This window comes from Rana temporaria, chromosome 3 (assembly GCF_905171775.1).
Source record: "Rana temporaria chromosome 3, aRanTem1.1, whole genome shotgun sequence".
Taxonomy (NCBI): Eukaryota; Metazoa; Chordata; class Amphibia; order Anura; family Ranidae; genus Rana; species Rana temporaria.
Genome location: NC_053491.1, coordinates 10,088,961 through 10,105,126, shown reverse-complemented (window position 1 = coordinate 10,105,126; position 16,166 = coordinate 10,088,961). Strand labels below are relative to the sequence as shown.

Here is a 16,166-nt window from a genome sequence, read left to right as displayed (position 1 = left end):
GAACCTCGGATTGCGAGTAACGCGGGTTAACATGCGTTTCGCAATACGAGCGATGTATTTAAAAAAAATCCTGACTCGGTTTGCGAGTGTTTTGTGAGCAGGATTCAACACAAAGCGGTGTGCAATACAGTGTTTGGCCTGAGAAGAGGGGGGCGCCGGAGCCGAGAAGAGCCAAACTGCGCCGATCGGAGCCACTCGGAAGTACTCCGTTCCCAAGGTTTTCCGAGTTCGCCCGAGGTGTCCTCAGCCCTTTCCGGGTGTTTCCGAGGCTCTCCGGCGCCCCCCACCCATGAATAAGCTCAGGCAGATGCAAAGTCAAAACAGGCCGGGTCAGGTGCAGGCAGAAAGCAGGAGCCGATCGGCGCCGTTCGGATATGCTCAGGAATGCTCAGTTCCCGAGCCTTTTCGAGGTTTTCCAAGGTCAGCCGAGCTGTCCTCGGGCCTTTCCGTGTGTTTCCGAGGCTCTCCCCCACCTCTGGCCACATGCGGTACTGCATGCCATTGAAGTCAATACGGAACATATTATTTTCATTTCCATTGACTTCAATGGGGAAAACTCGCTTTGCTATGCGAGTGCTTTGGATTACAAGCGTTCTCCTTGCTCGTAATCCAAGGTTCCACTGTATTCCCAAAATTGTGAGCCCTCATAGATTCAGAGCTATAAATAAATGGTTTCCTTTCAACACCTTCGTTATTTTCTTCGGCACTTACCGATGCTTTTAGAGATGATGGCCATCCTTCCTCTAGCACTGGTCCCTGGTCGGGGAATGCCAACTCGTACTCCATAGAAAAGGTGATGGGCTTCACGTAGTCTGCCGTGTCCTAGAAAGGAGAAGGAACAAATATACAGTGTAAAAACGGAAATACCCTGTTTCCCCGAAAATAAAACCTACCCCTAAAATAAGACCTAGCGTACTTTTCCAGGAGGACTGCAATATAAACCCTACCCCGAAAATAAGCCCTAGTTTAAAATCCTATAACCCACTCTATTACAGTAGTACACAATGTACAATGTGTGTGTTTCTGTAACATAAATGAAGGGAAGAGAGCTCCGGCAGGTCACAAAAGCGCAGAGCGGCGCTATAATGAAGGTATTTGGCACAATTATATTACAGAAACACACACATTGTACATTATATAATACTGTAATAGAGTGGATTATAGGATTTTACAAGCATTTTAGCTTAGTTCACACTGGGGATTCCTAACAGGCAGGTCGAGAGAGAGGATAAGAGAAGACAGCACATTACATGGTAAGACCTACTCCAAAAATAAGCCCTACTGTGTCTTTTGTTGCCAAAATTAATATAAGACCCGGGCTTCTTTTCGGGGAAACACGGTATGATATCTTACTCCAAATGTAATACTCTATCTTAAGCCACCCTCAAAGTGATTGCAATTTTCTGAAATTAAAAATGAACAAAGAATATCCCTCTATAGTGTGTACTTGCCTCAATCCAAAGCACCAATACTTTTTGAAGGCACTGTATGTGCTGGGGCGTATGTATTTTTAGGGGTCGTTATTGTAGAGAAAGCTATTGGCCTGATAAGTATTGGTCTATAAGGTAAATATGGGTCCAGCAGTTCACATGATACTTTAGTTTTTGAGGTTATGGAAACCCCAACAATAAACTTGCTATTTGCTCACTTTGGTCTGTGAAATATACCATTAACCACTTAAGACCCGGACCAAAATGCAGCTAAAGGACCAGGCCCCTTTTTGCGATTCGGCACTGCGTTGCTTTAACAGACAATTGCGCGGTCGTGCGATGTGGCTCCCAAACAAAATTGGCGTCCTTTTTTCCCCACAAATAGAACTTTCTTTTGGTGGTATTTGATCACCTCTGCGGTTTTTATTTTTTGCGCTATAAACAAAATTAGAGCGACAATTTTGAAAAAAATTCAATATTTTTTACTCGTTGCTATAATAAATATCCCCCAAAAATATATAATTTTTTTTTTCCTCAGTTTAGGCCGATACGTATTCTACCTATTTTTGGTTAAAAAAAATCGCAATAAGCGTTTATCGGTTGGTTTGCGCAAAATTTATAGCGTTTACAAAATAGGGGATAGTTTTTATTGCATTTTTATAATTTTTTTAATTTTTTTTACTACTAATGGCAGGGATCAGCGATTTTTTCCGTGACTGCGACATTATGGCGGACACTTCAGACAATTTTGACACATTTTTGGGACCATTGTCATTTTCACAGCAAAAAATGCATTTAAAATGCACTGATTACTGTGAAAATGGCAGTTGCAGTTTGGGAGTTAACCATAAGGGGGCGCTGAAGGGGTTATGTGTGACCTCATGTGTGTTTACAACTGTAGGGGTGTGTGCCTGTAGGTGTGACGTCATCGATTGTGTCCCCCTATAAAAGGGATCACACGATCGATGCTGCCGCCACAGTGAAGAACGGGGAAGCCGTGTTTACACACAGCTCTCCCCATTCTTCAGCTCCGGGGACCGATCGCGGGACTCCAGCGGCGATTGGGTCCGTGGGTCCCGCGGTCCCAGAGCTTCGGACCAGGTCGCGGGCCCGCGACCCACGGCTGGACAATAGCACAGCACGTGCATGTGCCCAGCCGTGCCATTCTGCCGACGTAAATGTGCAGGAGGCGGTCCTTAAGTGGTTAAAGGTGCTTTGCTAAATCTCTTCCAATAGTGCAAAACATTCTAGGTTGTCAGCTCATAACTTTCTGTGCTATCTTTTTTGTGTACAAAGAGAAATAAAGAAAGAAAAAAGATATAAGGAGAGGTCTGCGTTCTTTGTAATAAATCAGAAATGGTGTAGGCAGGGCTGACACCACGTGCTTTGGCATTGGGCTTGGGCTGCAAGAGTGACACTACAGTGATCATTGCTCCCGATGACAGGGAGCAGTAGATCAGTGTCCTGTCACTAGGCAGAACAGGGAAAAGCCTTGTTTACACTGGCCTCTCCCCGTTCTGCAGCTCTGTGACACGATCGCAGGACACCGGGTCCGCAGGTCCCGCGAGCACTGTCGCGGAGCTTGCGGCGGGCAAGTACATTGCTTTGCCTGCCCGTGCCGTTCTGCCGACGTATATCTACGTGAGGCAGTCGGCAAGTGGTTACATTTTCACCGAAAAAAAATGTAAGCTGATAGGCTACTATGCACAGCTGCATCAGATTTTGCACTCTCCAGTTTTAGTAAATCGACCCCCTATGTTTCTGGCACATAAACAATTATGTTTGTGCACCTGCAGCATGTTTGAAGGCAGAAAACTTGGGGATTTGTCCACATATGCCAGAGACTATTGTATCCTAGGGGTGGTAAAAGGTTAACGAACATTTAGATAACATGAAGGGTAAGATAGGAAGGGAAATAAGAAAAGCTAGGAATAGCTGAGCTGAGAGGGCCAAGGATTTAGGCTTGGATTTAGCTCTCTTCCCTTGACGATGTCTGTTTACTGACGGAAGGGGCCTGGTCCGTGGCGTCATCACGTGGGCCAGAGGATTGATGGCGGCTTTTCGGGAACTGAGGCCTTGTCTCTAAGTTATTTGAGTGCACTGTGTGTGAATAAATTATATGGGCACATACAGTTTTACCCTATGGATATTTCCCTCTGTTTCTTTCATACCTTGTGCAGTTTCTGGCTGTGAGGAATCGAGCAGGGGAGCTTTTGGAGGCCTGGGCTACCAGGGATCTCCTACCACCTAGATATCCCACACAGCTGGTAAGAGGCTTCAGCACTGTAATCCTACCACCTAGAGATCCCACACAGCTGGTAAGAGGCTTCAGTACTGTAATCCTACCACCTAGAGATCTCACACAGCTGGTAAGAGGCTTCAGCACTGTAATCCTACCACCTAGTGATCCCACACAGCTGGTAAGAGGCTTCAGTACTGTAATCCTACCACCTAGAGATCCCACACAGCTGGTAAGAGGCTTCAGCACTGTAATCCTACTACCTAGAGATCCCACACAGCTGGTAAGAGGCTTCAGCACTGTAATCCTACCATCTAGAGATCCCACACAGCTGGTAAAGAGGCTTCAGCACTGTAATCCTACCACCTAGAGATCCCACATAGCTGGTAAGAGGCTTCAGGTGGAGGTTCTAGAGGACAGGAGTCGTAGGAAGAACGTACGTATAAGAGGGGTCCCTGAACCAGCAGAAAATGAGGACTTGGATATGAAAATTAGGTCTATTTTTGAAATGATATTGAAAATCCCGCAAAAGGAGATTGAAATTGAGAGGGCCCATAGAACTCCTGGCCCGAAATCCTTAAACTTAGAAAGGCCAAGAGACATAATCTGCCGGTTACACAGGTACCAACAAAAAGAAATGATCCTTAGGATGGCATGGGACATGCGGGACGTGGTGTATGAGGAGGCGCATATTAAAATCCTCCCGGACGTGTCTCGCGCTACGCTTCAGAGAAGAGCATGTTTGCGTCCATTGCTAGATTTGGCTAGAGAAAATGGGTTTACATATAGGTGGGGATATCCTCTAAATGTAACGTTCCGTAAGCCTGGGGCTGCGTTCACGCTTAGAACTCCCCTGGAACTACCAGATCTGTTCCTGTTTATGGAAAAACCACCTATTCAGATACCAAACTGGCTATTCCCTATGTCGTACATGGGGAATAGAGGAAGACCCCCAACAAGGCCAGGACACAGACAAGGAAAACCCCCACAGACTTATACCCAAGAGGACACCAGCAGAGAAGGTGACCCTGTAATTGGGTAGGTAGAGTAAAAGCCCAGACCTACAGAAGAAAAGAAGAAGAGATAACGAACAGCGGGGCTGGAAGGAGTAAATGAGGAGTTAATGAGTTAGTTGGGAAAACAGGGGGCCGGGATTAAATTACCCTACAACCTATTATTTTTAATTCCTTTTTTTTTTTTTTTTGCTCCCTTTCCCGGAGGTACTTCATACATGACCCTGGCTCCCTATGCCCCCCCCTTCTTTTTTCCTTTTTACATATCTATATATATTTTTTCTGGAGGGGGAGGGGTTAGGGTGAGGAGGGACTGGTCGACAGGAGTTGAAAGAAAAGGGGATCCTATCCTTAGTACCTTGAAGTAGAATTATCGGGGCGGACAAGAAAAAGGACTAAATGGACTAAAAAGACTAAAACTTTTCCAACTGGGGTGTAATAAATAACTCAAGTGTTTAATATACAGAGGGTGGGGGTTGGTGAAATCATGTGAACAAGGGGTAGAACAAAGAGGGCATATTAAGGGCAGGTTAAGGGGGGGAGTAAAGGTGGTAGTAGGCGGGCGGACGGAGAGGGGGGAGCATAGAGGATTATATACTTTTTTTTTTTTTTTTTTTTTTTACTCACTTCTATTTTTTTTTTTTTTTTTTGGGGTTTTTCCCCTTTTTTTTTTTTTTTTTTTTTTTTTTTTTTCAGTTTGTAAGGCACTGGTTTTGCTACTAGGGTCAGTAGCAATACAACAATAATGGCATTAATAACTAATAACTAAATACACTTAATACACTCTAATACACTCTACTATCAAGACACAGACACACACAGCACATAATGCACATAACGCACAATTCAACAGGAAAGTCGCACACAGATTATAAACACCAACATTAGACACAAATAGGTCACATTAAGGGCACAATAGGCCACAATAGGCCACAATGGGCCGCCGCTGTGGGGCACAAGGTGGGGGGGTCTGATTGTGGGCCCAATCGCGGAGGTTCCACCCCCTTTTTTTTTTTTTCTCACCTGCACTAACGGAATACTACACAGGAATGTATACGCCCGAATTGGGGGCCACGAATAAGGGCTAGTGGGATGTGGCTTTTTTTAGAGGACACAGCACTCTTTCTCTAGAAAGGTTTTTTTTTTTTTTTGTTTTTCTTCCTCTCTCTTCCTCTCCCCCTCCCCCTTTTCTTTCCCCTTGTATGCGGTATAGGTAGGCGTATGTGTTTGCGCGTTAAGGCGTAAATATATACAATATATATACACAATATATACACAATCCCCGATAAGCCACCTACCTGTAATGATCACATGGAAGTTAAGACTCAGTTGGGAGAGGGAAAGAAAAAGGAAAAGTCCCCCCCCCCCCCCTTTTTCTTCTCGTTTCTTTTTATCTATTTTTTCTGTCTGTTTTACGCGGTAACCATATCATTTTGTCTATCCCATTCGATTAGAAGGGGGAGTGGGGGAAGAGGGGGAAAATGGGACATGTATATGAGCGCATATTAAATGTATGCATAAATGTATATAAATGTATGTAAATGTAAATTTATTTAAATATATATCCCATAAGTTAAACATACTAATGTACTAGTAAGGGGATAGGGGGAGGGGGGTAAAGGCAGAACATGTAAAGGAGGGGATGATGTAGCAGAGAGCAAAGTGAATGTAAGGATTACTATTTGAATGTTTGGTTGGTGATAGCTCTCATGCTCTTTTGTGAATCTTGCTGACCCCCATCTTGTACTGTCTCTATATGCCACCTGGGCATGATGACATGTAAGGAAAATGGGTTTATTTTCCTCTCTTTTCTTTTTTTTTTTTTTTATTAGAATGAGGATATGGGAGCCGGCCCCTCAGTACTCCTTTCAGTATCCTTCTTTTTTCTGTTTTTTTCTTTTTCTCTCTTCTCTTTTTTCTCTTCTCTTTCTCAGATGAAGCGAGGAATATAGAGCAACAAAGTGCAACATAGTGCATTATGACTATTGTTTCTGTTTTAAGGAGTCTAGAAGGGTACCGTGGAGAGGCCCAGCTCCAAGCTCTCTCTTTTTTTTTCTATTCTGTGGCTAGCCTGAATAGTGGTTCCGCTTTCTTTTTTTTTGTTTTTTGGTTTAGAGCCAGGGGAACTGCTGTTTTGTGCTGAACTTTTATTTTTTCTCTCTCTTTTTTGTCTCCCTCCTGGGGAGGAATACTCGCGCACGCCTGTGTTCAGAGGCCCTCGCATACCGGTTCAGCTTTATGGTGTGAACAGGCTCTTTGAGGGGGTTGGGACGCAGGGGGGCACGGGTTCTACCTGGGGTACACGCCCCTAACCATAGGCTGACGCTCAAATACCGTGTATACGGTGAGTGTTAATTAGCAGACTGCTAAATATTAGAGTTTGATCCTACTCTTTTTTGTATTTTTTTTTTTTTTTTTTTTTTTTCTTCTCTCCCTTTTCCCTCTCTCCCATTCCCCCCTCCCGCCCATATCCTCCCCAATACGACTAAAGGGAATTGAGATGGAGGCTTTAAATATTCTGTCACTGAACGTAAAAGGATTGAACTCACCAGAAAAAAGGAGGGTCCTTATGCATGACCTGCAAAGACTAAGGGTAGACATGGCATATATACAGGAAACCCACTTCAGAGAAGATAAAACCCCGATCTTAAAAAACAGGTTTTATCCAACTGTATATCACGCTACAAATCAAGAGTCAAAGTCAAAAGGGGTATCTATCCTTATAGGAGGGAGAATTAAGTGGACATACACGGATATGATGAGAGACACGAAAGGGAGATATCTATTTGTGAAAGGTAAAATAGGAGGAATCGGGGTAACATTTGCCAACGTATATGCACCGAACGAGCAACAGGAAACTTTCCTGGGTAAAACGATTAAACGTCTTCAAGACTTCTCAGAAGGTCACCTGATACTGGGAGGGGACTTGAACATCCCGCTAGATCCCAAGATGGATACATCAACGGGAAAGTCATCTATCTCTTGTGGGGTTAGAAATCGTCTCAACCAAACTCTATTTAAAAACCAGTTGACTGATATATGGAGATTGCTACATAACAAAGAAAAAGACTATACATTCTACTCTTCACCACATAAAACCTACTCTCGAATAGATCTTTTTCTTATCCCACATGCCCAATTACATTCAGTACGATCAGCTAAAATAGGATCTATTACATGGTCAGACCATGCCCCGATTTTTCTGGAATATGAGATACAAGATTATAGACAGACTAGATCTAACCAGTGGAGACTAAATGAAAGTCTATTGCAAGACAAAAAAACTCTAGAAGAGGTAATTAAAGAATTGGAATGTTACTTTAACACCAACGATACCCCGGAGTGCGATCCCGGAATTATCTGGGAAGCACATAAGGTGGTCATTAGAGGGGTTCTAATTAAACATGGGTCTAGAATAAAAAGGGAACGTACGGAAAAACTGAAAAAGTTACTGGAGGAATTGGCCATGTTGGAGAGTAGACATAAGCAGGCAGGATTTACAACAGGAGAGGAAGAGGTGGTGAGGAAAAGAAGGGAAATTACAGATCTTTTGTACTATAAAGCTCAAGCAGCAATACAGAGGTGTAAAAAGTATGCATACGAATCAGGAGATAAGTGTGGGAAGGGATTGGCTAGATTATTACGTGAACAGAAGACGAGTAACTATATCCCATGTATCAAACCATTAAAGAAACAGAAAGTTTTTAAACCAAAGGATATAGCGAAAGAGTTTCAAGAATATTATAGCTCTCTCTATAATATAAAAAGTAAACCCCCGATCAAAGGAAAGATCGACCAGTATCTTATGGAATCAGCAATACCAAAACTAATGGAAGCAGATAAAGAGAAGCTAGATGCCCCTATAGTTGAAGAAGAAATCAAAGTAGCAGTTAATTCAATGAAACAGGGGAAAGCGCCTGGGCCCGACGGGTATACGGGTCAATACTATAAAACTCTTTTCCCATCGCTATTGAAATATATGACGAAATTCTTTAACGCACTAGGGACATCAGCTAGCTTTACGAAAGAAACTTTACTGGCCTATATTTCGGTGATACCGAAAGAGGGGAAAGACTTGAGTTTGTGTGAAAGTTATAGGCCGATTTCGTTACTAAATTTAGACGTGAAAATCTTCGCTAAGATCCTGGCAAATAGAATACAACAATATATCCCAGAACTGATACATTTGGACCAGGTGGGATTTGTCCCCACACGGGAAGCACGCGACAACACGATAAAAGCCATTAACTTAGTACAGATTGTAAACAAAACACAGACACAATGTGTACTATTAAATACAGACGCAGAAAAGGCCTTTGACAGGGTGAATTGGAGCTATATGAGGGCAGTTTTACAACATGGAGGTTTTGGAGATAAAATGATAAAATGGATACTGTCTATGTACTCTGGCCTGACGGCCCAAGTTCGGGCCAACGGAATAGTATCAGAACCCTTCCAGATATGGAATGGTACAAGACAGGGGTGCCCCCTGTCCCCGCTCCTCTTCGCCCTGTCGCTAGAACCCTTCCTGTGTACCGTACGCTTAAATAAAAATATATCAGGAATACACATAGGAAAAAACCATTGCAAAATATCTGCATACGCAGATGACATGCTGTTCACACTCACGAAACCACTGATCTCTATCCCGAACCTAATGAGGGAATTCGAGAAATATGGCTCTCTCTCGAACTTAAGTATTAACTTCAGTAAATCAGAAGCAATGGGAATTAACGTCCCACAAACATTAATAAATCACTTAAAACAAAAATGTAAGTTTAAATGGACAGAAAAAGCATTAACATACCTGGGTATACAACTTTCAGGGAGAGTAGATAAGATTTTTGAATTAAATTTTCCACCATTGCTTCAGAAGGTGAAGATACTACTGGATAAGTGGAACCAGGGGTTCCACACCTGGTTAGGCCGATGTAATGTCATTAAGATGAGTATACTTCCAAAAATCCTTTACTTATTGCAAACATTACCAATCCATATCCCAGCGCAGTTTTTCAAACAATGCCAGAGAGTCATCTTCAAGTTTATTTGGGCACACAAAAATCCCAGAATACAAAGAAAACAACTAATGTATACCAAACAACAGGGAGGTCTGGGAGTGCCAGATATACGGAAGTACTACTATGCTGCCCACTTGAACAGATTAATAGACTGGAATAGGCACGCAGACACTAAACTCTGGGTACAAATTGAACAATCCCAATCTAAAACGCCATTAGAAAGGGCACCATGGTGGTATGCTTCATTTCCAAAAGAACTTAACAAAAACCCGATACTGGGAAATACAGTGAAGATATGTGTAACAGCTTTTTCCATGATGGGCATGGACCCTAGGACCTCTCCACTATACCCAGTACTGGGAAACCCCCTTTTTCCCCCGGGAGATGAGGATGGAGTTTTCCGAGACTTAAGGGAGGGGGGGTGTAGACAGGTAGTGAGTTATATACGAAGGGGAAGATGGCTCACAATAGCTGAACTGATGGAACAAGGGGGGGGATTCCATCTAAAGTTTTGGAATGCACTCCAGATGGTTCACTTTTTGAATACATTACCAAACCCAGGGGTTTTCAAAAGACCAATTACGAGAATTGAAAAAATGTGTAGCGAGAGGGGAAGATTACAACATACACTATCATTATGTTATGATATATTGACACAGTCAGGGAATCATCCTCTGAAATGTGTCCAGGATTGGGAACAGGAACTAAAAAAGGTATTTAGCACGGAACAGCGACAATGCATATATAAACGAATACATAAAACATCAATATGCGCAAGGACACAGGAGACAAATTATAAGATATTCGCGAGGTGGTACAGGACACCGGAAAGATTAAACAAAATCTTCCCGGAGGTGTCAGATAAATGTTGGAGGTGCCTGGGGAATAAAGGGACGTTGTTACACATATTCTGGGACTGCCCTTTGATAAGGAGCTTTTGGCTGGAGATTAAAAGGATACTTCAGATATGCTCAGAATATGAGATACCGGAAGATCCAGAATTCTACCTCTTACATGTGAACCAAATACAAGAGAAAGCATATAGGGAGACAAGTCTAGGTCATCTATTAGATGCTGCAAAAATGTGCATAACAAAAAAATGGAAGTCCTCAACATCACCCACAATAGAGATGTGGATAAATAAAGTAAAAGAAATCAGTAAATTAGAAGAATTAATACAAACAGCACAACACCAAAAGGAAAGATATTTAAGAATTTGGACACCCTGGAAATCTTTTATAGACTCCAGGGCTTGAGGGGGGGGGAATGGGGGTGTGGGATAATGGAGAGAGTATGGGCGAATTTTTTTTTTTTTCCTCCTTTTCTTTATGGTTTTGTTCTCTTTTCTGGTTTATATATCTTTTTTTCTCTTTCTTTTCTTCTCTTTGCTCCTCTAACAGATGGGTAGGAGTGTTTAGGATCACATCCATAGGTTAGAGGGGATACGCTACAGAACGCAGTGGCAAGGTCAACCTATGTGAATTGTATATATATATAATGAAGATGTGTACAACAACAGTATCTTAAAAGTAATAAGCACTGCTATAATTGTATAATGTATAATGTTTTATTAATGTGTATCTAAATAAAACAAAATAATCAGAAAAAAAAAAAAAAGAGACTATTGTATCCTAGGGGTGGTAAAAGGTTAACGAACATTTAGATAACATGAAGGGTAAGATAGGAAGGGAAATAAGAAAAGCTAGGAATAGCTGAGCTGAGAGGGCCAAGGATTTAGGCTTGGATTTAGCTCTCTTCCCTTGACGATGTCTGTTTACTGACGGAAGGGGCCTGGTCCGTGGCGTCATCACGTGGGCCAGAGGATTGATGGCGGCTTTTCGGGAACTGAGGCCTTGTCTCTAAGTTATTTGAGTGCACTGTGTGTGAATAAATTATATTGGCACATACAGTTTTACCCTATGGATATTTCCCTCTGTTTCTTTCATACCTTGTGCAGTTTCTGGCTGTGAGGAATCGAGCAGGGGAGCTTTTGGAGGCCTGGGCTACCAGGGATCTCCTACCACCTAGATATCCCACACAGCTGGTAAGAGGCTTCAGCACTGTAATCCTACCACCTAGAGATCCCACACAGCTGGTAAGAGGCTTCAGTACTGTAATCCTACCACCTAGAGATCCCACACAGCTGGTAAGAGGCTTCAGTACTGTAATCCTACCACCTAGAGATCTCACACAGCTGGTAAGAGGCTTCAGCACTGTAATCCTACCACCTAGTGATCCCACACAGCTGGTAAGAGGCTTCAGTACTGTAATCCTACCACCTAGAGATCTCACACAGCTGGTAAGAGGCTTCAGCACTGTAATCCTACTACCTAGAGATCCCACACAGCTGGTAAGAGGCTTCAGCACTGTAATCCTACCATCTAGAGATCCCACACAGCTGGTAAAGAGGCTTCAGCACTGTAATCCTACCACCTAGAGATCCCACATAGCTGGTAAGAGGCTTCAGCACTGTAATCCTACCACCTAGAGATCCCACACAGCTGGTAAAGAGGCTTCAGCACTGTAATCCTACCACCTAGAGATCCCACACAGCTGGTAAGAGGCTTCAGTACTGTAATCCTACCACCTAGAGATCTCACACAGCTGGTAAGAGGCTTCAGCACTGTAATCCTACCACCTAGAGATACCACACAGCTGATAAGAGGCTTCAGCACTGTAATCCTACTACCTAGAGATCCCACACAGCTGGTAAGAGGCTTCAGCACTGTAATCCTACCATCTAAAGATCCCACACAGCTGGTAAAGAGGCTTCAGCACTGTAATCCTACCACCTAGAGATCCCACATAGCTGGTAAGAGGCTTCAGCACTGTAATCCTACTACCTAGAGATCTCACACAGCTGGTAAAGAGGCTTCAGCACTGTAATCCTACCACCTAGAGATCCCACACAGCTGGTAAGAGGCTTCAGTACTGTAATCCTACCACCTAGAGATCTCACACAGCTGGTAAGAGGCTTCAGCACTGTAATCCTACCACCTAGAGATCCCACACAGCTGGTAAGAGGCTTCAGTACTGTAATCCTACCACCTAGGGATCTCACACAGCTGGTAAGAGGCTTCAGCACTGTAATCCTACCACCTAGAGATCCCACACAGCTGATAAGAGGCTTCAGCACTGTAATCCTACTACCTAGAGATCCCACACAGCTGGTAAGAGGCTTCAGCACTGTAATCCTACCATCTAGAGATCACACACAGCTGGTAAAGAGGCTTCAGTACTGTAATCCTACCACCTAGAGATCCCACATAGCTGGTAAGAGGCTTCAGCACTGTAATCCTACCACCTAGAGATCCCACACAGCTGGTAAAGAGGCTTCAGCACTGTAATCCTACCACCTAGAGATCTCACACAGCTAGTAAGAGGCTTCAGCACTGTAATCCTACCACCTAGAGATCTCACACAGCTAGTAAGAGGCTTCAGCACTGTTATGGTGGAATCCTTTATTTGAGAACTTTGATTCATATGTCAAATTGGACTTGCACTTTTTTTTTAAAGCCTGTGGTGTTTGAACACAGCATCTCCCCGCAGGGATGTAGTCCCAAGGGAGGGGACGAGCACGCTGACTAACCCCAGCCAGAAAGGCTCGGATGATGGGGGCAAGCTTACTGAGGAGGAACAGGAAGTGAGAAATTCAGACAAAGAAAAAAAACATTTAGAAGGGAAATGGAAGGAAAAGGTAAGTGGGGCAACAATGCACTAGATTAAGGGAACCCATTTAGAAAATAAAAAAACAAACCTTTACAACCCCTTTAATGAGACATAAGCAACTGCAGAAACCGTTTATAGAACTTGACCTACAAACAGGTGTCTACAAACCTGAAACCTTTTCCCAAGTATAGGTGAGGTCCACTAAACAGGTCTTCCAATAGACTAAGGCAACTGCCTTAGATATGATATCTCCAGACAGCCGTGTTAATGTATTGCAATGAAAAAATGTTGACTAATGTGAGTTAATTAATAAATAAAAAAAGATACCCACCAGAACGTGGAAATTGAGCTGCTGGCACTGATTATGCCCACTTTTGGCCCTGATGGTTTCAATGAAGTGTTTATCTCCTCCGATGTCATCAATCACAGCACGGGGGGTGTATCTACGCTCATCAATGGTCACATTGTACTTAATACCTAAAGGATACAAGTACCAAAGTCACTTTTACAATGATATCAGTCCAAGCATATTCCGAGCAGCATTACAAGTAAAAACACAAACCTGCTAATACAAAAATGCTCCATACAGTACACAAGCAGAAGAGCGCCCAAACATTAAAAAACAGAAATGTAAAAGTGTGAATATAAAAGATTTGGTCATAATGTTCATTTTCCCATCATACATGAGAAAATATCACTTATTAACCACTTGGTTACTGGGCACATATACCCCCTTCCTGCCCAGGCGAAATTTCAGCTTTCGGGACTGCGTCGCTTTGAACTTAAATTGCGCGGTCGTGCAACGTATTTTGAAATAAAAAAAAAACAATATTTTTTACTTTTTGCTATAATAAATGATCCCCAAAAATATATAATAAAACAAATTTCTTTCTCAGTTTAGGCCGATATGTCTTCTTCTACATATTTTTGGTAAAAAAAAAAAAAAAAAAAAAATTGCAATAAGCGTATAATGATTGGTGTGCACAAAAGTTAAAGGCCCGGATTCACGTAGAATCGCGTATCTTTGTGCGGGCGTAACGTATCCTATTTACGTTACACCTCCGCAACTTTTACAGGCAAGTGCCGTATTCTCAAACCAAAGTTGCAGCGGCGCAGCGTAAATAGGCCGGCGTAAGCCCGCCTAATTCAAATGTGGTAGATGTGGGCGTGCGCCATCCGTAAAAGTATCCCAGTGCACATGCTCCAAATTAACCCGCAAGAAGCCAATGCTTTTTGACGCCGAGCCCTATTCGCGAACGACTTACGCAAATGACGTAAAATTTTCAAAATTCGACGCGGGAACGACATCCATACTTAACATTGGTACACCGCATGTACGCCTCATATAGTAGGGGTAACTTTACGCCGGGAAAAGCCTAACGTAAACAGTGTATCTGTACTGCGTCGGCCGGGCGTATGTTTCGTGAATTCGCGTATCTAGCTGATTTACATATTCTAGGCGTAAATCAGCGTACACGCCCCTAGCGGCCAGCGTAAATATGCAGTTAAGATCCGACGGCGTAAGAGACTTACGCCGGTTGGATCTAATCTATGCGCAACTGATTCTAAGGCCCCGTACACACGATAGAATCCATCCGCAGATAAATCCCAGCAAATGGGTTTCTGCGGATAGATCCTATGGTGTGTACACGCCAGCGGATCTGTTTCCGCGGAGAAATCTCCTCTGGGATGGATTCCAGCAGATCGGATATTTGCTGACATGCACAACAAATCCATCTGCTGGAATCCATTCCAACGGATGGATCCGCTCGTCTGTACAGACTCACCGGATCCATCCGTCCAAAGGGATTCCCCGCACGCGTCGTAATGATTTGACGCATGCGTGGAATTCCTTATATGACAGCGTCGCGCCCGTCGCCGCGTCATAATCGCGGCGACGGCGCGACACGTCATCGCCAGAGGATTTCCGCGCGGATTTCAATGCGATGGTGTGTACACTGCATCGCATAGAAATCTGCGGAAATCTTTGAGAGGATTTATCCGTGGAAACGGTCCGCTGGACCGTATCCGCGGATAAATTCTCTCGTGTGTATGGGGCCCAAGAATCAGGCGCATAGATACGATGGCTCGGACTCAGAGTTACGACGGCGTATCTGGAGATACGCCGGCGTAACTCGTACGAGAATCCGGGCCAAAGCATCTACAAAATAGGGGATATATCTATGGCATTTTTTTACTAGTAATGGCGGCGATCAGCGATTTATCGGGACTACGTCATAATGGCGGACCCATTGGAAATTTTTGACACTATTTTGGGACCATTGTCATTTATACAGCAATCAGTGCTATAAAAATGCACGGATTACTGTGTAAATGACACTGGCAGGGAAGGGGTTAACCACTAGGGGGCAAGTGTGTCCTAGGGAGTGATTCTAACTGTGGGGGGGATGGACTACCAGTGACATGATAGTGATCACTGTCATGTCACTAGGCAGAACAGGGAAAAGCCTTGTTTACATAGTGTGACAGAACTCACTGTCACTGTGTGTTTTGGAAAGAACTGTGCCCGTGCCTCCTACCGACAGACTATGGGCCAGAAGATACTGGAGACCCGGGACAAGCTGGCATGGATGTAATGTAATGTTACAGCCCCCCCCCCCCTCTTGTTGCTGTGTCTAATTGTGTTGATTCATGACACATAGACAATGGCCTAGACTGCAGACATCTCTCCGCAGGGGGTGTGTATTGAGGCTGCCTGCTTACCATAAACTCATTAGGTATCTGTAGACTGTTTCAATGTACAAATGTTCAGTTCCCATTGGTTGTTGGCTAAGGG

The 16,166-nt window shown here is 43.5% G+C and overlaps 1 protein-coding gene across 12 annotated transcripts in view; it reads right to left on the bottom strand.

Annotated features, from left to right (window-relative positions):
• ITGA11 (integrin subunit alpha 11) overlaps positions 1-16,166 on the bottom strand; it is a 303,932-nt gene that overhangs the window by 77,653 nt on the left and 210,113 nt on the right. For all 12 annotated transcript variants that reach the window (XR_005747817.1, XR_005747814.1, XR_005747815.1 and 9 more), the window contains 2 exons: positions 13,701-13,846; positions 712-822 (listed from right to left, as the gene is read on the bottom strand). Coding sequence is in view for 1 of the 12 variants with exons in the window: in XM_040342234.1 (XP_040198168.1) it covers positions 712-822; positions 13,701-13,846 (257 nt within the window). In the remaining 11 variants the exon portion in view is untranslated. The remainder of the gene's footprint in view (positions 1-711; positions 823-13,700; positions 13,847-16,166) is intronic.